The 25,447-nt window shown below is 42.0% G+C and overlaps 1 protein-coding gene across 2 annotated transcripts; it reads right to left on the bottom strand.

Moving 5' to 3' along the window:
- Window positions 1-1,447: 1,447 nt before the first annotated feature.
- Window positions 1,448-22,607, bottom strand: BRD7 (bromodomain containing 7). 2 transcript variants are annotated; one of them, XM_034426480.3, is made up of 17 exons: window positions 22,274-22,607; window positions 19,482-19,690; window positions 18,260-18,389; window positions 17,312-17,369; window positions 15,317-15,461; window positions 13,169-13,279; window positions 12,737-12,918; window positions 11,600-11,723; window positions 10,689-10,764; window positions 8,818-8,925; window positions 7,565-7,697; window positions 6,251-6,362; window positions 5,376-5,438; window positions 4,290-4,401; window positions 4,062-4,205; window positions 3,597-3,740; window positions 1,448-1,638 (listed from the first exon to the last, which is right to left on the bottom strand). In XM_034426480.3, the coding sequence occupies exons 1-17, from the start codon at window positions 22,329-22,331 to the stop codon at window positions 1,574-1,576; spliced, it is 1,974 nt and encodes a 657-aa protein (XP_034282371.2). In that variant the 5' UTR covers window positions 22,332-22,607; the 3' UTR covers window positions 1,448-1,573. The 2 variants fall into 2 exon arrangements, with proteins under 2 accessions (XP_034282371.2, XP_034282370.2); XM_034426479.3 differs by having other exon boundaries at window positions 10,689-10,779; window positions 22,274-22,599.
- Window positions 22,608-25,447: the final 2,840 nt, after the last annotated feature.

The raw sequence follows: 25,447 nt of genomic DNA, 5'->3' as shown, positions 1-25,447 counted from the left end.
ATTTCAGATCATTAGGTGTGACAACTGCTCTCAAATGTATAAACCGACAGAAACGTTTGCGAAATCTTAAATTTTCTCTTTTGCAATTTTATTGCGGTCCAGGCAACTGGTCTAAACTGTATTAAACATTTCATGTTATTTGATGTTATTTCTTCTGTAATTTATATACAAATATACTTAAGAATCAGGCAGTACAAATAGACCCCCGGTCTCTGCAATACAGGTTGTCCTTGTCTTACAACGGTTCACTTAGGGACCGTTCAAAGATACGACGGCACTGAAAAAAGTTACTCGCGACCCTTTTTTGCACTTACAACCGTTGCACATCGCCATGGTCACGTGTCGAAAATTCAGATGCTCAGGTTTGTTGTTGTGGGGCAAATTGGAGAAGGAAGGTTTGTTGGATATGTTTGTCACATATTGCCAAAGCATTATATGTAAAGTGATGTGGAATCCTGGCCTGTGCTGAAATGCATGTTGAGGTCTATTTGAATATTTTCTCCCCAGTTCCTTTTTCAGCCTTAAATAGCCTAGCAAGATCTGGATAACAGGAATGAGATTTATGTGAAAATCAGCAGGAAATCTTTAGCTGTGGGTGTCCTTATTCGCACCCTAACAAAAAGCAGTATCAACCATATTCAGAAACCTTCCAAACCGCTATCCCCTTCTGGGCTCCCACAAACCATTTATTTATTTTTATTTTTTATTTTATTTGATTTGTAGACCGCCCTACTCCCGAAGGACTCAGGGCGGTGAACAGCCAAGCAATAAAATACATAAATACACAAAATTTAAAAAACCAGATAAAATCAAATTAAATCATTTTGGCCCAGACAGATTAAAACACCCCAATAATTTAAAAACAGATTAAAATTTACATATTAAAAGAGGGAGGAGATTAGGCCAAGCCCGCTTGATGGAATAAAAAAGTCTTCACAGCGCGGCGGAAGGTGCGCAGATCCGGAATCCTCCGTATCTCTGGGGGGAGCTCATTCCAGACGGTAGGTGCCCCCACAGAGAAGGCTCTCCCCCTAGGGGTCGCCAGCCGACACTGTTTGGCTGACGGCACCCGGAGGAGTCCCTCTCTATGAGAGCGTACAGGCCGGTGGGAGGCTATTGGTGGTAGTAGGCGGTCCCGTAGATAACCAGGTCCTAAGCCATGGAGCGCTTTGAAGGTGGTAACCAAAACCTTGAAGCGTACCCGGAAGACCACCGGGAGCCAGTGCAGCTCGCGCAGGAGAGGTGTCACATGGGAGCGCCATGACGCTCCCATTACCACCCGCGCGGCCGCACTCTGCGCCAGTTGGAGCCTCCGGGTGCTCCTCAAGGGGAGCCCCATGTAGAGAGCATTACAATAGTCCAGGCGGGAGGTGATGAAACCATGATCTAACGCCTGCGTATTATTTAAAGCGTATCTCTTACACCTGCAATCAGAACAGGACCAGCATGGTTTTAAAGAGTTTTATTAGGAATTCAAATATTTAACAGACAAAAGTATACAAACGGCTTGTGGATACAATGGGGCAAATTTTACCTCTCTGCCACCGAAGAGGGACTGTTTCATAAGGGTGCTTCATACAGCAACTGGTTCACATTCATTTTCAAGCAGAACTACAGCCTTGGGAGAGTCTTGTATATCTGGGGGGGAGAGAAAAAATCCGAAAAGCCACTGATGATCTTACTAGCTTGGTTTGCGAAGCCGGTAAAATTATTTTCAAAGTACCGTATTTTTCAGATTATAAAACGCACCTAAATTTAGAAGAGGAAAACAACAACAAAAAGTTTTTGGCCTCCCTTTTTGGGGGCTTTTTTTTTTTTTTGGCCCTTTTCCTGCCTTTTTTTGGCCCGTTTTTTCAGAAAAACACAGGCCAAGAAAAAGCCTCAAAAACGAGCCGAAAAAAGCCTTGAAAACAGGCCAAAAAAAGCCTCAAAAACAGGCCAAAAAAAGCCCCGAAAACGGACTGAAAAAAGCCCTAAAAACAGGCCGAAAAAAGCCCTAAAAACAGGCCGAAAAGCCCTGAAAATGGGCTGAAAAAGCCTTGAAAACAGGCTGAAAAAAGCCCTGAAAATGGGCCGAAAAAAGCCTCGAAAACAGGCCAAAAAAGCCTTGAAAACGGGCCCAAAAAAAGCCTGGAAAAGGCTGAAAAAAGGCCCAAAAATGGGGCATGCAGAGACCAAAAAATGGCCAGAGGTGGGCTGGGCTTCGGAAATATTCGGTCTAAAAGTCGCACAGACATTTTCATAGTCTGAAAAATACGGTAGTTGCTAGCCCATCCTAAGTGCGGGCCAGATTAACCCTGTTTAGCTTGTAACCTTGTTTGCGTTCGGATACGAAAAATGGTTGGGCAGGGTTAATGCTTCATTCGGACAGCTTGGGAGGTCGCTAGACATCTTGAAAGGAAACACAGAAGCAGTGGACTCTTCTGGATTGTTGCTAAGAAAACGGCTCAGCCGTGTGCCCAGAATCACCAAGAGTCTTAACTCTCTTGATGGATATTGCTACTTCTGCATATATCTAACTTTCTATTTAAAAGAAAGTCCTGAGAAAGTCAGTGAGATTTGGAGCAAGAAGGCAGAGGGGTTTAATGCTCCATATCTTTATACAGATAGTCCTCGACTTACGGATAGTTTATTTAGTGACCGCTCGAAGTTACAACGGCACTGGACCATTATGACCATTTTTCACACTTAAGACCGTTGGCAGCATCCCCGTGGCCACGGGAACAAAATTTGGATGCTTAGCAGCCGACTCATATTTATGACCGTCGCAATGTCCCGGGATGACGTGATCCGCTTTTGCGACCTTCCGACAAGCAAAGTCAATGGGGGAAACCAGATTCGTTTAACAACCGGGTTACTAATTTAACAGCTGCAGTGATTCACTTAACAGTGGCAAAAAAAAGTCGTAAAATGGGGCAAAAACTCATTTTAACAAATTTCTCACTTAGCGACATAAATTTTGGGCTCAGTTGTGATCGGAAGTTGAGGACTACCGCAGTACATCTCTTACTTTCAGAACTGCTAAGGAAAGCCAAGCCACCAAATTCAGATTTAAGAATATCGTTCTAATCCGATCCCCATTGAAACAAAGATATGTACAGGTAGTCCTCCACTTACGAACAGTTCATTTATGTGACCGTTCAAAGTTACAACGGCACTGAGAAAAGGACTGTTTTTCACACTTATGACCATTGCGGCTTCCCTGTGGCCAAGTGATCAAAATTCAGCCGCTTGGCAAACTGGTTTGTACTGATGACCTTTGCGGTGTCCCAGGATCACACGATCCCTTTTTGCAACCTTCTGATAAGCAAAATCAAGGATGAAGCCAGATTCACTAAACAACCCGTGTGACTAATGTAACAGTTGCAATGATTTACTTAACAACAGCGGCAATGGAAGTCGTAGAACAGGGCAAAACTCACTTCACAAATGTTTCATTTAGCAACATAAACGTTGGGCTCAATTATAGTCGTTAAGTCGAGGACTACCTGTAGTCTAAAACCTATGTGACTGGTTTCCAAGTAAACTCTACGTGCTACTTTGCAAGATAGGGCTCCTAAGCAGACAGTGATTGCTGACAGCCTGATCGTACTCACCCTCTGTGAAATCCCCAAGGCTGCCCGTTTTTTCTGAAGCTGGGAGCGAAATCCCCATCGCTTTACGGATTCCATACGTGCTGACAATGTCACCTGGAGCTACCTGTTGTGCCAGCTGTTTCAGGTTATTAGTCACCTTTTCCGCTGAAAAAAAGTAGAGAAATGGATTGATGTAACATTTTAGAAGGCTACTTAAAATTTTTATCTTCAACAACAACAACGATGTATGTTTTTCAACAAAGCGGTCATTCCCATTCAGAATGTGTGTGAATATTATTATTACCGTGTTTCCCCAAAAATAAGACCCTGTATTATATTTTTTTGAAATAAGCGCTTGGCCTTATTGCCATGTGCTCAAAAGCCCAATTGGGCTCATTATCAGGGATGTCTTATTTTGGGGGAAACAGGGTACTTAAAAAAATCATAAAGGCGAGATATAAATAAATAAACATTCTTAATTCTTACCCAAATGCATTTCCTTGTAAGATGGGCCCAAGAGACAAATCATGTTAGGTGGTGGTTTTGTACTCAGCCGTTCGTTTTGAGCATCCTGAAGGTCACAAATTAATTTTGTGGTTTCATCCAGCTTTCTCTGAAATACTTCAGCTTCTAGGAAATCAAAGACGAAGCTGTGAGGCACCATAAATTGAGTTGGATTTTGCCACAAGGCCTTGCAAAGACACGTTGACTCACCTTCAGAATCAAATTCCTCAGCAGGCACCCCAAAATTTGTTACCGCTCTCAGCGCTGTAAGCCTCTCTTTATTAAGGCCAGAATCAATCTTGGCTGGATCTGTTTCTATTATCTAGAAACGCGAACAAAGATACGGTCTTAAATTCCAGGAAAAAAATAAACATGTACATCATGCTTCGCGCATTATCATGCGCTATAGCACTACGGTGAGTATATTTTCTTGGGAAAAACATGAAGGACCAACTGAAAAAAAAGAGCAAATCTGAAAGAGGATCATAAGGATAATTTTTTTGAAAACTGCTTATGTTTACAACTGTGCATTACAAAGTAAAATTCTACAGCAAGCCCAAGAGAACTTTACAAAAACGCACAAACTAATAAAAGCATCTAAAATGAAAGTGTATATCCATTTATTTTAAAAAGACAATTCAACTTCCATATTTTCAAGATGAATGTGAAAGACTGAGCTGTAAAGTCGTAACACTGGTATGTTAAATTAAGTGTTAAGTTAAAGCTAAGTTAAATGTCCAAAATAAAGGTCCAGAATAAGGTTTTGAAAAATAAATAAATCTAAAGGACATTTCTAAAATAAAAGGCCTTTCCTTTATAATTAAGTACAGTATGTAAGGCAGCAGTGAAATCCACTTACCTTCGCTACCGGTTCGGGAATGGGAGTGCACGCGTGCTATGCACATGCCTCTCCTGCACATGCGCAGAGGGTAAAAAATGGGACGTAATGATGTCCTGGCGGGTGAGCGGAGCCTCCCGCCGCTGGCGCTACCGGTTCGGCGAGCCGGATAGAACCGGGTGAATTTCACCACTGATGTAAGGTCATTGTATCTATGAGTCACTGTGTATATAAGCCAACTGAAGTTCCAAAGATGCTTTTTTCAAAAGGCAACTAGATTTCAGTTCTGAAGAAGCTTCTTGCACAAGAAGTGAAACATTTTGAAAAGGGGGGGGGGAACCCCTCAAGAAAAAAAGCACCTTTGGGACAACCATGACCTGGATGATTGAGAATCTCCACAGAGAACCTTCTGGTTAAAAACCCCACCAGAATGTCCACCACATTTATAACTATCTCACCTCAATGTCTTTCGCTGTGTCCGTCTTTTCATGTAAGCGTTCTGTTCCCTCTGTGGTCTGCAACTAGAAAAGAACCGGATAAAGCGATGAGAAATGAGAAAATAAAAATTAAACCTTGGGTCCAATCCAATAATACTTGGTCAGTCAGTAATATTTATTTGGCCAATAACCAGCAACGTTTTAAAAAGACAAAAATGAAAACAGTGAAGCAAATAAATGCAATACAAAACTTACAGCTTGCAAAATAAATGGCAGAACAAAATGTCCAGGCCTCTTCCTGTATTAATACAGTTATTTGTCCAGGTGATAAATCTAAAACATCAATAGCTATAAAATAAAGACTACATATCCTCTACAGTTAATAATTAAGATGTATCAAACCAAATAGTATTTTAAAATAAAGGTAAAATGGGGTTCTATTCTATTCTATTCTATTCTATTCTATTCTATTCTATTCTATTCTATTCTATTCTATTCTATTCTATTCTATTCATTCTTATTCCATTCATTCATTATTCTATTTTATTCTATTCATTCTATTCTTATTCCATTCATTTATTATTCTATTCTATTCTATTTTGTTCATTATTCTATTCTATTCTATTCATTCTATTCTATTCTTATTCCATTCATTTATTCTTCTATTCTATTCTATTCTGTTCTGTTCTGTTCCATTCCGTTCCATTCCCAACTCCTATTTCTATTTCTATTTCTATTATTTCTATTTCTATTTCTATTCCTATTCCTATTCTATTCTTTGAGAACCAAGAAATGATAAGCAAGGAAAGGTTTCATCTGCTCCCTGGGCACGAATCTCCTTAATGCTACAACGTTTAAGCTGCCCTTAATATGCACCCACATGTGAATGTTCTTACCGTCTCGAGTTCTCGGAGAGTGCGAGAATGTTCGCCTTGCGTCAAGACATCCAGCAAGCTGTCAGTCATCAGACCAGAGTGATCGTGGGACTTTGCCAAAAACTCGTTGATGCTAAAAGCAAGGAACGCCATTATTTTACAATTAATTACAACTTGCCTAGTAAAAATTAACTTCCAGCCTACGAGGTAGCAATAAAAAAAATAATAATTACACTTGAATAATCTCTCTTTTCACCAAGTCATTGTTCTGGTGATTAAAAATAACCAGTTTTTTTTTTTTTTAGCAGAGATCTTATCGGTGTATCCTGTTAATGCTAAACAGAAACATAGTCAAGGAAAATTAAAAACTCAAAAAGAACCAATGAACAGCGCCTACAGGACGTTCATTATTTGTCCTTAAGCTAATATTAAATCATGAGCCATGGTGGTGCAGTGGTTAGAATGCAGTATTGCAGGCCAATTCTGCCGACTGCCAGGAGTTTGATCCTGACCGCCTCAGGGTTGACTCAGCCTTCCGTCCTTTTGAGGTGGGGAAAATGAGGACCCAGATTGTTGGGGGTAAGAAGCTCACTCTGTAAACCGCTTAGAGAGGGGCTGTAAAGTATTGTGAAGCGGTATATAAGTTCAAGTGCTATTGCTATTAAATAACGGAGAAACCTATAGATGAGTTACATGAAGCAACTATGACTTTCCAAGAAAGTGCTTATGAACTAAGTAACTTTATAGTTGCATGGTACATTAAAAGGCATTCTCCTGATGCATTTAAAAAAATATTTCATGCATTTTGGCCTAGTAAATCTGAGCACAAATTAACACGAAGGGCAGAAAATTTTTTGCAACTGGTGCAAAGTCTTGTATTCATATCCCTGTATGGACTACCATCATTCCTGGTATATTTCATCCACAGGGACTAGCATCCCAAAATAACTAGCAATGAAAGACTTTTCTGCAGCCATGATAATTATGTTTTCCCCTTTTACCAGTTAAATTGAAACGACAAACACCTAAATATTTCCCCTCCTTCACAGTTTTAATACTTCGTATTGTTAATAGCAAGCTGGATTGTTTTGAAGATTTTCTCGTGGCACAGCTTTTAAACGCACTATATGGTATTTCAGAAAAACAAATAAACAACTAAGGTAGAACATTTTGGTAGAAAATGAGGGATGACGTGAGATTCTCTCATTCTTGGTGTCAAGTGTCCAGTGCCTGTTCTTAGAAAAAGGGAAAACCAGAGCATTTGATGGGGAAGCTTTCACTCTTAGCAAACAAAATCTAATAACCAAGGGAAATCCCGCTTGCTGAAAGACTCACTTGAAAATTCCTGGATTGGAATCTTCTCCGTAAGTAGAGTAGATTAAATCGGAATCGTCCTTGCTGATGTTTGCAAATGTGGAGTCATACGCTGGAGCATACGAGCTAAAAGGTCCATAGTTCAAGTACATCACTAATGGGAAATGGGTTAGAATTTGCAGTAGAAAATTAAATCCAGAAAAGCACACACGGGTAAACTGATTCAGCAGGATTCGTTAACTTCTTTATATACATATAATGCATGAAGGTAAATGTACAAGACCAATATAGATTTTTCTTCAACATAGTAGCGGTTACAAGCAAAACGCAAGGCAGAAGAGAACAGTTAGTTTCATTTCAGCAGAGCAGACTGGTTTCCTTTTAGATCTGAGCTTAGCCACGCCCAGACTTCTAGCTTAAGTTTTTGTTTCCAAAACAAGCCCCATTAGCTGACCTGTTACCATGCCTATTCATCTATTCCAGTCCATGAATATTCATACTCTTGACAGAAATGAAGCAGAATGAAGTATCTTGCACATAAGGGTATTTTTTTTTTCTGAACACTTGATAGTGTCCTTTTTATTCGTATCATGTTTCTTCAAAAGCACCATTAGTCGTAGGAAGAGAGAGTCCAATATTGTAAATTAAGCTAGGAATGTTGAGAGTGTATTTTGTTTAAATTCTGGCCATGATAACACTGTTTTTGGCCTCTAATGCCAGTTCAAACTAGTGCCCTGATAGTGTAAAAGAGGCAGCAGACGCTGGCTCTTAATTGAGAGATATGACAGAAAAGAATATTTGTAGCTCAGAGTTGAAATGAGGGATCCTTAGTGTTCCCCGAGTTTTCTTGAAGACGTTTCATTACCCAGGTTACTAACATCATCAGTACTAGAAAGGAGGGGGGGTTGCTCTTGTTTATACACAAACCCCATCTAACACTGATAATGTTATCTAGCTGGGTAATGAAATGTCTGCAAGAAAACAATCGTTCAGAGAGCACTGAGGATCCTGTAGTCCTCTTCCTCCTCCTTCTCAACTCTACAAACCCCACTCTCGTCTAGCACTGATGAAGTTACCTAGTTGGGTAATGAAATGTCTGCAAGAAAACAACCAAGCTCAGGGAGCAGGGAGGATCCCACTGATAATACGAAGAATCCAGTGAGGAAAAGTGGTACTTTTAATTTATATTCCTGAAAGGACTGGAGCTTGGTTCATTTAACCAAATTCATTCTTTATGGGAAATTGGGTCGCTTTAATATAGGCATAGCCGTTACCTGGGGTTACTTTGTTCCTTTTGTCTTCCTTAAACCCCTGTAAAGTATTGACACCTGACTGAAGTCTTCCAGCCGTCGCTCCAAGCCTCACAGAGTTGTAACCCATCTCTAAAATCCAAAAGAAAAAAACAGGTGAACAAGGATCCGGGAGGTGACTTTAAATTATTTACATGAAGTGGAAACAAATCCTTTAGAATAATGCTCTGTGCGCAGCACATCTTAAGATTTTTCTCACGCTTTTGCGACAATAAATGATGGAAAAAATAATTCCTTAGGAACACTTTTGCCTCCGACTTGAACCTTATAGTAAGTGCATCTCAAAGAGGGCATTTCCCACCCCTCCTGGGATCCAGAGTTTTGATGCTGCCTGGGAAGGAGGTGCCTATGGAGATTCTCAGTCATCTAGGTCATGTTTGTCCCAAAGGTGCTTTTTTCAAGAGGCAACAGGACTTTCTGGTTTTTCTTTGAAGACGTTTCGCTTCTCATCCAAGAAGCTTCTTCAGAGAAGATAAAGGAAGGAAGGTAGGAAGGTAGGAAGGAAGAAGAAGGAGAAGAAGAAGGAGAAGAAGAAGGAGGAGGGAAGGAGGAGGGAAGGAGGAGGAGGAAGAAAAAGAGGAAGGAGGAGGAGGAGAAGAAAAAGAAGGAGGAGGAGGAGGAGGAGGAGGGGGAGGAGGAGGAAGAAAAAGGAAGAAGGAGGAGAAGAAGAAGGAGAAGACAAAGAAGCAGCAGCAGCTGCTTCTTGGATGAGAAGCGAAACATCTTCAAAGAAAAAACAGAAAGTCCAGTTGCCTCTTGAAAAAGCACCTTTGAGACTACCTGGGAAGGAGAGTTAAAACAGCCTCATTCTCTTTTTCATGGGAGAGTTTATCCCAATTTCAGATCTCTTAAGGAAAAGAAATCAAGTGGTGAAAAAGGACTCAAAGAGTCCTTGAGACAGCAACGAAGTGGGAGGAGGAAAAACAGACAGCAACAAAAGATGAAATAAGATAGAAATAGCTCTAAACCTATTGCAATAAGAAGGCTGTAGATGTAAGAAAATAGAGAGAAGCGTAGAATCACTATGAAGCTTAGAATGAAGGAACGGGAGTTTAAATTTTGTATAATGAGAAGTTTTTTTGTGATCTGTATTAGATGAAGGGAAAAACCCCGCTAAAAGGGGATTATAACACATTCAAATTAAGCAATGGAAAGGGTTATGTTTTCCCTGTGTCATTCAATTGAAAAGTTGGCCTTTGGAATGGAAGCATGTCCAAATTTACATTTTAGCAAGGGGTTTTCCTAAAAGCTCAGCGTTTTCCTATAGCTCAGCGTTTCTCCGATTAAATGCTGTCAACTCGCAAAGTATCCCCGGCCTGCTCTCATAGGCCAGGGGGGATGGGAAACTGGTGAAACGGCAAGGCAGCCTAAGACAGAGGCACATTCCATGCTTATCCCTCTTAAGGCTGTATCCCAGGGTTACCTACAGCAGCCAGACTGGGAAATTGTTCCATTGGTGAATGTGATTGATGACACACCCTGGGGGGAGGGGGGGGAAACAGGGCCATAATCGGAGTGTAAATTACATATGGTCAGAGCTGGCTTCACTTGAGAACCTGCGGACATGACGCTCCTAATAAATAACTGGATTTCTTTTGAAGCTTGGCTCGAGGTTCATGATTTAATTAGGGCATCAGTTGAAACTCTGACATGCTACTCATTTGAAAGACAAACCGATTGAGGCATATTTAATATTAAAGATGGGATATCTGCTCCTCAGGCTTTGTAAGACAGCAGTAGGAATTGTCCTTGGCACCAGTTTTAAATGAATCATCCCCATCATTTGCAAACGCAATCCCCAGGAGGAATATTAAAATCGCTCTAGCAGGCATTACCTCCTGCCATATTCTCGGCTGGAGTAAGAAGTCCCAGGGTGGTTGTGCCATCAGGTTTTCTTCTCTCAAACTCACACTGGAAAAGAACAAGCTATTGAAGCGAATCAAGAGATTAAAAGGCTAGTACAAGAAGGAGCCATTTTTTTTACTGAGTTAAAAAAAAAAAAACCTACCGTATTTTTCAGACTATAAGACCCACTGAAGAGATAAACAAGGAAAAGTTTTTGCCCTCCCCAGGCCCCAGGAGCACTCTGCAGGCCTCCTAAACCCTCTGTGCATTCTGTTTTTGCAAAAAACGGGCCTGTTTTTCGCTAAAACAGGATGTGCAGAGGGTTTGGAGGCCTGTAGAGTGCTCCTGGGGGCTGGGGAGGGCAAAAACACGACACATGGGGGGTTTGGGAGGCCAAAAACGGGGCCTGCAGAGGGTTTGGGAGGCCTGCACAGTGCTCCTGGGCCCGTTTTTGGCCTCCCAAACCCCCCACGTATCGCGTTTGTGCCCTCTCCAGCCCCCAAGAGCACTCTGCAGGCCTCCCACATCTTCTGCAGGCCCCGTTTTTGCAAAAAACAGGATCGTTTTTGCCCTCCCAAACCCCCGTGTCACGTTTTTGCCCTCCCTAGCCCCCAGGAGCACTCTGCAGGCCCCGTTTTTTGGGAAACGGGATGTGCGGGGCAGGGTTTCGGGAGGCCAAAAATGGCTGTATTCGGTGTATAAGACGCACCAACATTTCCACCCTCTTTGGGGGAGGGGGGAGTGCGTCTTATACGCCGAAAAGTAGAGTAACTGTTTTGCTAACTGTTTCAATTAATGGAGATGTGGAGGGATGCTAACATTTAAAGCATTATGTTGAGACTCGGAGACTTAGAGTGGAAACTGAAGTTTTCTAAACATTTTGTAACTTTTGTCTGCTTACCTGAGTGTTTGCAGAACGTTTGGTCAACTTCCCTCCTGAATCTTTAATTATACGTTCAATCAGTTCTTGTTCCTTCTCTAAATTACTGTTCCTAATTTTTTCTTCCAGTAGTTCTTTCTCTCTTCTGGGGCCAAAATAATAATAATAATAATAAAAAAGGCATTAAAACACACATAAAAAACCAATATACATTATTTTGTTCCCTTTTAGAACGTAACAGTTTTTAAAATCAGTATGATAAGAAAAAATGCACAGTCCTTTGGATTTTGAACATTAGAAATGGTAAATGCTAATAATTGGTAACAGCAACTAGCAATTGTCATGTTCTTCATCAGAGTTTTTTGTTTGTTTGTTTTTCACTAAGTGCTTCCGGGTCAAAGGATTGGCCAGTGATATCACTGTTGCCTGGGGGAACGTCAGCTGGGGGCTCCTTTCATGTCCCCGGCAGGAGCTGGCGCGAAGGACGGGAGCTCACCCCACTCCATGGCAGCACCCGGGTTTCGAACGCCAGCTTGTTGCTTGTTAAGCCAGCGTCCTAACCACACAAGCCATCGTGCTCCTCTTCATCAGAGTGAAACCGACAGTTAGTCAGTGAGGTGGATGCATATCAGGAATTGGCTTCATTACATGAACTTCTCATTGGATTTGCTAACCTAATTAAAAAAAGAGTTTTAATATTTTTAAACAATACTGCCTTCTTCCTGGGAGTGGTGCAGTGGCCAAGAGGTGGAGCTCTTGCCTCACAATCAGGAGGCTGTGAGTTTGATCCTAGGTAGAGGCAGATATTTCTCTCTCTGGGCATAATGAGTGTATATGCTGAACAGAACTCCACATTGGCAACAGGGAGGGCATCCGGCCAGTAAACACTCTGCTAGCTTCATTCAGTTGCCCAGATTCCACCCCGCAAGAGGTCGTTAAAAGAAGAAGACAACTGCCTTCTTCCTGGGGCTGAGAGAGAGTGACTGGCCAAGTTTATCCAGCTGGTTTTGTGTCCAAGGCAGGAATAGAACTCACTTATCTTCTGCTTTCTAGCCTGGTACCTTAACCACAACACCAAACAGTCTTGCACAGTTTCCCGCTCCTGATTCTATTGAAATGGGGGGAGGGAAATATCAGCTTCTGGGGGAATATAATCACTTTTTGAAATCTTTGATGGGACTTTTAAAAGCTCTGAGGTCTATGTCTGTGGGGTCTCCATCTTTTCCGAGACCATCCTCTTCTTCTCCCCCAGACTGCAAGCCGGTTTTGTCCGCCTGCTTCCTGCTTTTCTGAAGATCTGCCATGAAGTCAATGCTTTGTTTCAAACTCTGAATTCGTTCCTAAGAAAACAACACAAGTAACATGAATTTGCTGCTTTACTCCGACCAGATGAAAAACCTGTGCAACTTAATGAATTAGGTACCTAATTTTCCAGACATTAAAAAGGATGTATTCGACCAGAGACATTTACAAGAGTCCATAATGATTTGCCTTCAAATAGATGATCCCAAGAATTAAATACTATAAAGAAGTGTCTCTCAACTTTAAGATGTGTGGATTTCAACCCTCAGAATTCCCTCCATCAATTACCTGACTGAGTATTTTCATTCCGGAATGTAGGAGCTTTTTCGCTGCTTTATAATAAATGGTCTCTGGTTTATTATAGACCATCGCATTTGTACACATCAGTCTGAAATTGTCCTGTATAAATAGAAAAATGAAGGCACATGAGCGCAGGATTTTGGGATTATTGCCTATAAAGATGCATGTCAAGCTATGGATTCTGAGCTGCTTATGGAAGGGAACCACAAAAGGTTGGCAGAAGCTGGGACAAGTAATGGGAGCTCACCCCGTAACGCAGCACTAGGGATTCGAACGGCTGAACTGCCAACCTTTTGATCGACAAGCTCAGTGTCTTAGCCATTGAGCCACCACGCCCCTAAGGAAACATGTATATATTAAGAAAGGATGATTTATCCAGAGGATGTTCTAAGGATGCTCCCTCGATGTTGCCTTCAAGTTGGAGTGACAGGCCGAACCTGGAGGTGGGATTTGAGACTTCTTCTCTTTCAACATCAACTTGCACAATGTTGGGCCAACAGCTGATGAGCTTCCCGGATGACAGATCCCGTGTGAGGCCAGAAGTGCTGGTGACAGACCTCTGATTTTTTACACTTTGCTATTAATGCACCGATAAAGGCGGCGTTCGTCACCGACAGTTCTCCCGAGAGATCAGAGCGTTGTTTTGTCAGGTTGGACGCATTAATGCACCACTACTACTGCCTTGTGTTTCTCTTTAATGTGTACAAATAGAAGGGTTGTGCGGAGACAAGATATTTTAACCAGCAGTGCTCAGAAAGAGGAAAGAGGCAAGTTTAACGTATAATACGTGTTTTGCCGTTTGTTCCAATAAAGCTATTATTTATTCTAAAAGCGATAATGGCGATGCAAAAGGGAAAAAAAAAAAGACATTTAGTTCTGATTATGTGCAAACGTTTCTCAATCTTTCTTCTCCTCTTAAGGAAAAGATGAAATTCAAATGTATTTTTTTCTCGTCCTATCATGCTGGTTGAATAAGTTCCTTTTGAATTTCAATGGCTTCATCCTTTAGTATATTGCAGAAGAGTGGCTGGGGACAGTCAATGAACTTTTGTGATTATATAGAATAGAATAACAGAGTTGGAAGGGACCTTGGAGGTCTTCTAGTCCAACCCCCTGCTTAGGCAGGAAACCCTACATCACTTCAGACAAATGCTTATCCAACCTCTTCTTAAAAACTTCCAGTGTTTATATATAATAATATGATTATTATTGATCTATAAATCTGACAAATATACAGACAAGTTCTCCTTAAGCTAACATAAAACCTTAGCCCACCTTGTTTTACATTGTCTCAAGCTCTAATACAGGTAGTCCTCAGCTTACGACAATTGAGCACAAAATTTCTGTTGCTAAGCGAGACAATTGCTAAGTGAGTTTTGACCCATTTTATGACCTTTCTTGCCAGTTAAGTGAGTAACCACAGTTGCTTGTCTCAAAGGGGAATCACATGGATAGCGATCATGTGACCATGGGGATGCTGCAAACGGTCGTAAGAGCCTTGGTACTACAGTGGTTTAAAGCACCCTGTTATTAACACAGCTGCCTGCAATTTACTGCTGGTTCGAATCTCTCCAAGGCTCAAGGTTGACTCAGCCTTCCATCCTTTCTAAGGTAGGTTAAATGAGGACCCAGTTTGTGGGGGCAATAAGCTGACTTTGTATAAATATGCAAAAGTATGAAGGCTATTGCTTAACGCACTGTAAGCTGCCCTGAGTCTCCGGAGAAGGGCGGCATATAAATCAAATTTAAAAAAAAAAAAAAAGTATGAAAAATAGACATCAGTTGCTTTTTTTCCTTAGTGCCATTGTAACTTCGGTCACTAAACGAACTGTTGTTAAGTAATAAGGACTACCTGTAAAAATGTATTTTGGCTTTTCAATTTTCTCTTTTTCTGCAACTGTCCATTCCATCCTATAACCGCTTGCAAATTATTCTTTGAAGCACTACTGAAGAAATCCACAAAGCCTTTTCAAAGCAAAGGGAATTCTTAAAACGATTCTTTGCTCATAAAACTAGGAAAGTTCAGTCTCCAAGTGAAAGGTATGTTTTGACAAATTCTGCCCATCACAATTGCGACTGCCGGCAAGTGTTGACATTTAATCCCCTCTCTGCGGTTAGGATATAAATTATAAGCACCTTTAGCTCTTCTATGGATTGGTAACCATTATTCTTTATCTTCTCTTTCATAGTACTAAAATCCATTGGGCGTTTAATGATCATGGAGTAACCAGGAGCGATGAAGTCCGTCACAGGAAATGAAAAGAAAGCGTTTGGATCTTTTCTGTTAAGAAATGAAAAGAACAACGTTTCATGTTCCGTTTCTATAACAAAGAACAGAGTTTTACTATTAAAAAAGAAGACATGACTCCAACTTAAAAGAAAGTAGAAAACTAAGATGAAACTAGAAGCAGATCTGGCCTTATGCCAACCCCTTTTTATTTTTTTAAAAAAGTTTTTTTAAAAAAAATGTAGAAATCTCTCTGTCCCCATCCCTCTCATACCTACTTTTTATACTGAGATTATATGACTAAAATGTGGTTGAGATTTCTAAACTAAACTATAGAGGATTTTGAGAGCTTCATGTTCAAGCACTACAGATGTCCAAAATAATTTCCTCTCCTTTAAATGTGATCTGTTCTGCAAAATGGAGAGTACTCTAAAGGCTAATAATAATAATAATAATAATAATAATAATAATAATAATAATAATAATAATAATAATAATAATAATAATAATAATAATAATAATAATAATAATACAAACTTTGAATGATTATATGAACCAAAGTAAAGAAAAATTGCTGCAGGCTGTGAAAATGGAGAACATTATAAAAACAACAGAAACAAAGGCAGGATATAAGGAAAAACAGCTGGATGACGGATTAAATAGATGGAAAACCAAAGCTCTGCATGGACAGCACTTGAAAAACATTGAAGGAAAATGTGATGACAACTTTACATGGGTATGGTTTAAGATGGGAACCATCAAGAAAGAAACGGAAGGTTTAATACTCGCTGCTCAAGAACAAGCACTACAAACTAATGCCATGAAAGCAAAGATACAAAAATCCATCATCAATCCAAACTGCCGACTTTGCAACAATAAAGTCGAAACTGTTTCACATTTAATATGTGAATGCAGCAAAATCGCACAAACTGATTACAAAGCTAGACATGACCAAGTTGCTAAATTAATCCACTGGTCACTATGTAAAAAATATGACTTTCCTGTATCCAAAAAGTCATGGGGACATAAAGTGGAAAAAGTTATAGAAAATGAGAAGGTGAAGATCTTGTGGGACTTTCGAATACAGACGGATCGTCACTTGGAACACAACATGCCAGATATCACAGTTGTCGAAAACCGAAACGTACAATTTATTGACATCGCAGTACCAGGAGATGCCGGAGTTGAAGAAAAAGAACTGGAAAAAATCATGAACTATCACGACCTGACCATCGAAACTACACGGCTATGGATGAAACATGTAACAGTGATACCCGTTGTCATCGGAGCACTTGGTACCATGTCCAAGTATTTTATAAGATACATCAACAAATTGCAGCTTCCTGCAATAACACCAGCGGAACTGCAAAAAACTGCGCTACTTGGAACATCGTATATCTTAAGAAGGTACTTGGTTGATACCTAGGACGCTGGCAGCAACCCCTATCAACCATTAGCACCAGTCAATGGTATTTGTGATGCATTTTTGAATGTTCAGTTGACTGAGTTTCATGTTTAATGAATAAAGTAAATAATAATATATAATAGTTATTTGTGACACATTTTTAAATGTTCAGTTGACTGAGTTTCATGTTTAATGAATAAAAGATATATAATAATCTATAATAATAATAATAATAATATAGCTGGACTAAATAGCTAAATCTATAATAAGAGTATAATACCTGGATTATTTCGAAGTTATTTCAATTTGTAAACACGGCAAAATTACCAGTCAAAGCACTGCAATAATCTTTTTGTTTTTTTAAGAGAGAAAGCAAATATTAAATTCAGGTGTTATAAGAATTATGCCCCAAGATGCGACTTTGATTATTGAGGCATTAACCTCTTTACTAATTCCTATAAACAACAGCATTTATGCACAAAATGCAGCGACCGCTCACCTCTGTAGTTGTCTTACAAGCTGGTTCAAAGCTTCTTGAAGGGGTGTCTGTTCTACTTCTAGGATAAAAAAAAGAGGAAAAGGAAACAAAACAGAAAAGAGATCTCTATATTTGGATGGAAACAAAGTATTAAATCGTGACAAACAAAGGATTAAAGAGTGATACAAAGACAATGAGATACATTTAAGAAGTCTGTTTATCCTTCATTACTGTATTTTAACAAAGTTTCCACATCAGTGAAGATAGTCTTGAGTTCAGTCTTTGCAAACTAGCAAAAGTCTGGGTCTTTCTCCAGGAGAATAACATTTATTTAATTTTAGAGGAATTTGCCAATGGGTTTTAGGCAGAAAAAAACGACACAGAAACATCCTGGAGAAAACGACAAAGTGTAGTTGGTGCAATGCTTATTTAGGATTTATCTTGTTACCGTTTGCATCAGTAGTTATGGTTTAGTACCATTATTTTATTAATAGATTAACATTAATATAGAGCAAACCAGAACAACTAGACGCAAGAACAGTTTTTTCCCCCCGAACACCATCACTCTGCTAAACAAATAATTTCCTCAACACTGTCAAACTATTTACTAAATCTGCATTACTATTAATCTTCTCATTGTTCCCACCACCCATCTCCTTCCACTTATGACTGTATGACTGTAATTTGTTACTTGTATCCTTACGATTTATATTGATATTGTTTCCTGATTGCTTATTTGTACCCTATGACTATCATTAAGTGTTGTACCTTATGATTCTTGACGAAGGTATCTTTTCTTTTATGTACACTGAGAGCGTATGCATCAAGACAAATTCCTTGTGTGTCCAATCACACTTGGCCAATAAAGAATTGTATTGTATTGTATTGTATTCTATTAATGATTTTTTTTTACTACAAAACCAGAAAAAACTGCATAGGGATTTGAAAGAAAAATAGCATTTCCTTTACCTTCCTGTTTTGCTAAACTGCTTGCTAGCGATTTTACAAGCGGCACTTCCAGTCTTAAAGGAGACTGACATTTAAGTTCTCTTTCTCCTTCGCTCTCACCAACGTCTCGATCTCGCTTCTTTTTATCTTCCTGAAGGAACAATGAAAAATGCTTATGAAACATCAGTGCAACCGGTTGCAAAATATGAAGCGCAGCTTCTTTGTGCAAGGCTTAAGTCAAAGTTATTCTGCAATATTTGGCATAAATCAACGTAGTTGCATTAATTAGGATATTCATTAACGTTAAAAGCATCTCCGTTCACAGGAATGCAGGAAGTGGGAGTTGTATCAGGTTAGACAATTGGCTCATGGAAATTATTTCTACTAGGATATATTTTTGCTGCTTCCTATTTAAAAAGTTTTCGAGTATCTGGAAAATGGGGAATCTGCAGATACTGGATCCCAAACCAGCATGAGCAATAAGGCCAGAATTGATGGGAGCCGCAGCCTAGCGTATCTAAGAGTCAGAAATTATTCACGAGAGTCTTCTCTGAAATAAAAGGAATTTATTTCATACAGAGTACCATATCTATTTTCCCCCAATTTAAATTTAACCAATATTTGAAAGGGAGACTTTCTATCTTTTTAAACTTGTTCTGGATTATTTTCATGCCCCATTTAATAATCTCAAACACAATCCGGCATAAATAAACATTTTTTTAAACATTTTAATAGCACTTAGTAACAGGATTTAGACTTATATACCACTTCGAAGTGCTTACAGCCCTCTCTAAGCGGGTTACAGAGTCAGCATATTGCCCTCAACAATCCGGGTCCTCATTTTACCGACCTTGGAAGGTTGTAAGGCTGAGTCAACCTTGAGCACGTCAGGATTGAACTCCTGGCTGTGGGCAGAGCTTGCCATACTGCATTCTAACCATTGTACCACAGAAGGAAGGAAGGAAGGGAGGGATGGATGGATAGCAATAGCACTTAAGACTTATATACCGCTTTACAGTGCTTTATAGCCCTCTCTAAGCAGTTTACAGAGTCAGCATATTGGCCCCAACAATCTGGGTCCTCATTTTACTGACCTCGGAAAGATAGAAGATAGATAGAATCCACCTTGAGCCAGTGAGAATCGAACTGCTGGCAGATGGCAAAGTCAGTCTGCAATACTTCATTCTAACCACTGCGCCACCCCAGCTCTTAAAGTAAACCAAGTAAATGTTCTAATAATTACCTTTACTTTTCTCTTCCTTTTTTCCTTTTCCTCACCGGGGACTTGTTTTTCCATTTTTTTCCTTTTCTTTCTTTTCTTGTCTTTGTGTTTTTCATGTTCGCTTTTGTCTTCATACAGGGATGAATCGTGAACCGAGCTCTGAGTAGATAGTTCTGCGACTTCGTTTCCTCCCACTTTCAAGACAAGTTTTAATGGTTTTTCTACATATTCTTGAAGAAACATATAAAGGGGAACTCCCGGTTAAACTTTCTAAATATTGGCAATGTTAACGCCTAACCAATTCAATTGTGAATTTAAAAAAATGATTAAGATTACAGATAGTTCTTGACTTACAACCATTCATTTAGTGACAAGTTTGAAGTTACAACGGCACTGAAAAAAGTGACTTATGACCATTTTTCATACTTATGACTGTTGTTTTTTTTAAAATTTGATTTATATGCCGCCCTTCTCCGGAGACTCAGGGTGGCTTACAATGCGTTAAGCAATAGCCTTCATACTTTTGTATATTTATACAAAGTCATCTTATTGCCCCCACAACTGGGTCCTCAATTTACCTACCTTAGAAAGGATGGAAGGCTGAGTCAACCTTGAGCCTGGCGAGATTCGAACCTGCAGTAATTGCTGGCAGCTGGTCTTAATAACAGGGTGCTTTAGACCACTGTACTACCAAGGCTCTGTTGTAGCATTCCCTGTAGTCATGTGATCAAAATTCAAATGCCTGGCAACTGACTCATATTTGTGAAGTGTTCTGGGGTCACATGATCCCTTTTTGAGACCTTCGTACAAGCAAAGTCAATGGGGAAGCCAGATTCACATAACAACCGGGTTACTCACTTAACATCCACAGTGATTCACTTAACAATGGCTGCAAGAAAGGTCATCAAATACAGCAAAACTCACTTAACAAATGTCTCACTTAGCAACAGAAATGTTGGGCTCAATTGTGGTTGTAAGTCAAAGACTATCTATAGTTAAGATATTTAAAGATAGCAGATTAAGACTTCATAAGACAGATCTTAGACTTGCTTTGAATATTTTGAATTACTACTGGAAATTAGCAGTAATTCTGCCAATCATACCAGAATACACTTATCCACTGACCTTGACCCCAATTTTAATTATATCACCTGAATGCTCAAGAAGCAATGCTTAACCCTTAGCAACATCACTAGCCAACGTTATCGTTATTAAATACAGAGAGGCAAATTTTCACATTGCTCTGAACCGCAGTACATTTGCTTAGTGTGATGTTCCCTTCCGAGTTCAGGGATGCGCTATAAATATTTATGTACCTTTTTTCCAAACAGCTTGAGAAAAATGAACAATTCGACATACAAAGCCATAAATAAACTGCTTTCATAAAGAAAGAGGCTAAGAAAAGTTTGGGATTCGTTCCAAAATTAGATTTCACTTCATAGTGAAATAAAATGAAGTTTTCTAGGTAACCCTGCCAATGAAGAGGGAAAAACTGCGCGAAAAAGATTTGTATAATAATACAGATGGGACACACACTTAAGTTAACAAGGACATGGATAGATATGCATGGAGATACAAAGACCTGAAACAATGTGCATGTATATTTTGTTAGAAATGCCACTCTTCTGGCTGGGGCTGCTGGGAACTGTAGTCAAGCCACAATTGCAGAATTGCAGTGCCTTCTGACGGGGGGTTCTGGGAGTTGCTGATTTCCCTTTGGCAGGGGATTCTGGGAATTGCAATTCCTTCTGACAGGAGATACTGGGAATTGCAGTTCCTTCTCACAGGGGATTTTGGGGGCTGCAGTTGCCCCTAGTAGAGGATTCTGGGAATTGATGATTCCCTCTGGCAGGGGTTTCTGGGAATTGCTAATTTCCCTTTGGCAGGGGATACTGGGAATTGCAGTTCCTTCTGACAGGGGATACTGGGAATTTCAGTTCCCTCTGGTAGGGGATTCTGGGAGTTGCTGATTTCCCTTTGGCAGAGGTTTCTGGGAGTTGCAGTTCCTTCTGACAGGGGATGCTGGGAGCTGCAGTCCCCCCCCCAATTGGGGATTTGGGGGGCTGCACTTACCCCCCCAGTGGAGGATTCTGGGAATTGCTGATTCCCTCTGGCAGGGGATTATGGGAATTGCAGTTCCCTCTGGCAGGGGATTATGGGAATTGCAGTTCCCTCTGGCAGGGGATTATGGGAGCTGCAGTTCACCCCCAGGTGGGGATTTGTGGGGGCTGCAGTTCCCCCCCCATAGGGGATTCTGGGAGCTGCTGATTCCCTCTGGCAGGGGATTCTGGGAATTGCAGTTCCTTCTGAGAGGGGATGCTGGGAGCTGCAGTCCCCCCACCCCAAATTGGGGATTTTGGGGGGCTGCACATTCCCTCTGGCAGGGGATTCTGGGAGGTGCAGATCCCCACTCCCTCCCTCCCTCCCAGCAGGGGATTATGGGAGCTGCAGTTCACCCCCAGTTGGGGATTTTGGGGGCTGCAGTTCCCCCCCATAGGGGATACTGGGACCTGCTGATTTCCTTTTGGCAGGGGATTCTGGGAATTGCAGTTCCTTCTGACAGGGGATTTGGGGGGCTGCACATTCCCTCTGGCAGGGGATTATGGGAGCCCTGGTTTCCCCCGAAGGCTGACAGATCGAGACCCCCGGCCGGCCCCCGCTCCTCCCTCTCCCCCTTCCCTCCCCCAGGAAGACAGCGGGGGTCTCGGGCGGACGGGAGGCGCCCCCGGCCCACCTCTCCCTCCCTCCCTCTCTCTCCCCCTCCCTCCCCGCCCCCACCCACTCCCCCCCCTCCCCACGGGCGCCGCCGGTACCTTCATACGGGTATTTCTCCCCCTTGTGCCTCTTGTGCTTCTTGCCCATGGCCCGCATCGGGCGGCGGTGACGTCACCCTCGCGCCACCCGGCTCTCGCGAGAGCAGCGACGGGGGCGGGGCCAGGAGGGACGTTCGCGAGGTGGCGCTGTTGGGTTCCGCGCGCTCTTTCTCCTCAGAAACGGGGGAGGGGGCGAGGGTCCTCGGAGCCCCCGCCCCCACAATTGGGGGCGTCCGACCGGCCACGGCTGCCCTCTGAGGAAGCCGGCGGTCCTCGAGGCGGCAGTAAAGAGGCGCCGGGGGCGATCCTCCCCTCTTAGCGCCCCCTGGCGTCTGCCTGAGATTTTGCAATATATAGGAAAAGCAGCCCCCCCCAAAAAAAGCAACCTGTGTGGAAATTCGTGCCACTCTAGGCTTCTAGCTCTATGGGCCCGCAGAGGAGGGAGGAGGGGGAGGCGAGCGGCCGGAGCCTGCGAAAGAGAGGCAGCGCCCTCTAGTGTTGCCGCCCTGTCATTGCGGCGACCCGTTGCTTGGCATCCACCCTCTGCTGCCCTCGAGGGGCGCTCGGGGTTTCTGCAGCGGGAGCGAGCTGCTCGTATCCTAACGGGGGAGTCGGGATAAGAGAGTCAGCCTTAATTTGAGGGGCGCTCTCTGAGCTTAGCAGCTCCCTTTGCAGGGGTTTCATTACCTGAATTAGGTGACGTCATCGGCGCTTGAACCCTACTCCCTTCTCGCACTGATGATGTTACCTAGTTGGGTGATGAAACGTCTGCAAGAAAACATCCAAGTCAGAGAGCACCAAGGACCCCCACAGTCCTCCTCTTCCTCCTTCCTCCTCTCCCTCTCCCTCTTCTTCCTCCTCCTCTTCCTCCTCCTCCTTCTGCTCCTCCTCTCCACAAACCTCATTCCCTTCTAACGGATGATGTTACCTAGTTGGGTGATGAAACGTCTGCAAGAAAACATCTGTCAGAGAGCACCAAGGACCCCACAGTTCTCATTCTTCCTCTTCCTCCTCCTTCCTCTTCTTCCTCCTCCTTCTCCTGCTCCTCTTCCTCTCCACAAATGTCATTCCCTTCTAACACGGATGATATTACCTGGTTGGGTGATGAAACGTCTGCAAGAAAACATCCAAGTCAGAGAGCACCAAGGACTCCACAGTTCTCCTCTTCCTCCTTCCTCCTCTTCCTTCCTCTTCCTCTTCTTCCTCCTCCTCCTTCTGCTCTTCCTCTCCACAAACCTCATTCCCTTTTAACATGGATGATATTACCTAGTTGGGTGATGAAACGTCTGCAAGAAAACATCCAAGTCAGAGAGCACCAAGGACCCTCACAGTTCTCCTTCCTCCTCCTCCTCCTCCTTCCTCTTCCTCTTCCTCCTCCTCCTGCTCCTCCTCTCCACAAACCTCATTCCCTTCTTACACTGATGATTTTACCTAGTTGGGTAATGAAACATCTGCAAGAAATCATCTGTCAGAGAGCACCAAGGACCCCCACAGTCCTCCTCTTCCTCCTTCCTCCTCCTTCTCCTCCTCCTCTCACAAACCTCATTCCCTTCTAACACGGATGATATTACCTGGTTGGGTAATGAAACGTCTGCAGGAAAACCACCAAGCTCAGACACCACCAAGGACCCCACATTTCAATCCCGAGCTAGAAATATTCTCTTTTTGTTCAGCCTCCATTTCTTCGGATTTCCATTTCCTGTCCCAGGATTTGAGGGATGCTAAGCATCCGAATGTAAATCACCTGACCATGGGGATACAGCAATAGGATCCTGAGTGGCGTAGGAGGCTAATGCCTCCTACTAAGGCAGCATTTAACATCCAGCTGCCTGCAATTACTGTGAGTTCAATTCTCACCAGGCTCAAGGTCGACTCAGCCTTCCATCCTTTCTAAGGTGGATAAAATGAGGACCCGGTTGTGGGGGCAATAAGCTGACTTTGTATAAAAAATATACAAAAGTATGACGGCTATTGCTTAACGCAGTGGGTCTCAACCTTCCTAATGTCACGACCCTTTAATACAGTTCCTCATATTGTGGTGACCCCCAACCATAAAGTTATTCCATTGACCATTGAAAATATGTGTTTTCCGATGGTCTTAGGCGACCCCTGTGAAAGGGTTGTTCGACCCCCAAAGGGGTCCCGACCCACAGGTTGAGAACCACTGGCTTAACGCATTGTAAGCTGCCCTGAGTCTCTGAAGAAGGGCGGCATATAAAAATAAAAAATAAAGTACAAAAAATGGTCATGTCACTTTTTTCAGTGCCATTGTGACTTTGAGCGGTCACTAAATGAACTGTTGTAAGTCGACGATTGCCAGTTTAAGGTAAAGGTAAAGGTTCCCCTCGCACATATGTGCTAGTTGTTCCCCACTCTAGGGGGGCGATGTTCATCTCCGTTTCAAAGCCGAAGAGCCAGCGCTGTCCGAGGACGTCTCCGTGGTCATGTGGACGGCATGACTAAACGCCAAAGGCGCACGGAACGCTGTTCCCTTCCCACCAAAGGTCCCTATTTTTCTACTTGCGTTTTTTTACGCGCTTTTGAATTGCTAGGTTGGCAGAAGCTGGGACAAGGAACGGGAGCTCACCCCTTACGCGGCACTAGGGATTCGAACCGCTGAACTGCTGACCTTTCGATTGACAAGCTCAGTGTCTTAGCTACTGAGTCACCGCATCCCTTTTTATTACCAATGTCCAAATATTTGCTTCAAGGACACCTGCTTGACTCTCTACATTATCTTAAGTTTGGTGAACCTGCTGAAAAATGTTCTCTATTCCTACCTTCTTTGCAAAATTTTGTTCCCGTTGGAAAGAGGAATTTTGCTCTTAACCATTTCTTCTACCACAACTTCCAATCCATACTCAGCAGGGTGACCTGACCACTCTCCCAAATTCCCAGCTAGCCAGTGGATTGGGGAATTCTGGGAATGTGCACACAAGGGTAGACATTCTCATGTCTTCTGGATGTTTATTTTTTAATTTTTTTTAATTTTTAATCCTGGTTAGTTAAAATTGTGTTTTTAATTGTGCACAGTCCAGGGTCGCCCTGTGAGTGAGATGAGATAAACAAAACTACCTTTCCCACAAACCCTTGCTTTCGCTATGGCAATTGGGATCATGGGAGATGTAGTTCAAAAGACATGGGAAGCATCTTCCCTCCCAGTTGTCTCTTTCT

The sequence above is a fragment of the Pantherophis guttatus genome, chromosome 11, assembly GCF_059756535.1.
Source record: "Pantherophis guttatus breed Tessera chromosome 11, ASM5975653v1, whole genome shotgun sequence".
NCBI classification, from domain to species: domain Eukaryota; kingdom Metazoa; phylum Chordata; class Lepidosauria; order Squamata; family Colubridae; genus Pantherophis; species Pantherophis guttatus.
The sequence above is the reverse complement of the archived record's forward strand: the minus strand, read 5'-3'. Positions and strand labels throughout refer to the sequence as shown.

Coding starts and splice junctions, on each gene's coding strand:
- BRD7 (XM_034426479.3), bottom strand. CDS start 22,331: ATGCGGGCCATGGGCAAGAAGCACAAGAGGCACAAGGGGGAGAAATAC. Junction 15,462..17,311: donor CTTGTAAGACAACTACAGAG/GTGAGCGGTCGC, acceptor ATTTCTTAACAG/AAAAGATCCAAACGCTTTCT. Junction 5,439..6,250: donor CTCTCCGAGAACTCGAGACG/GTAAGAACATTC, acceptor GTTCTTTTCTAG/TTGCAGACCACAGAGGGAAC.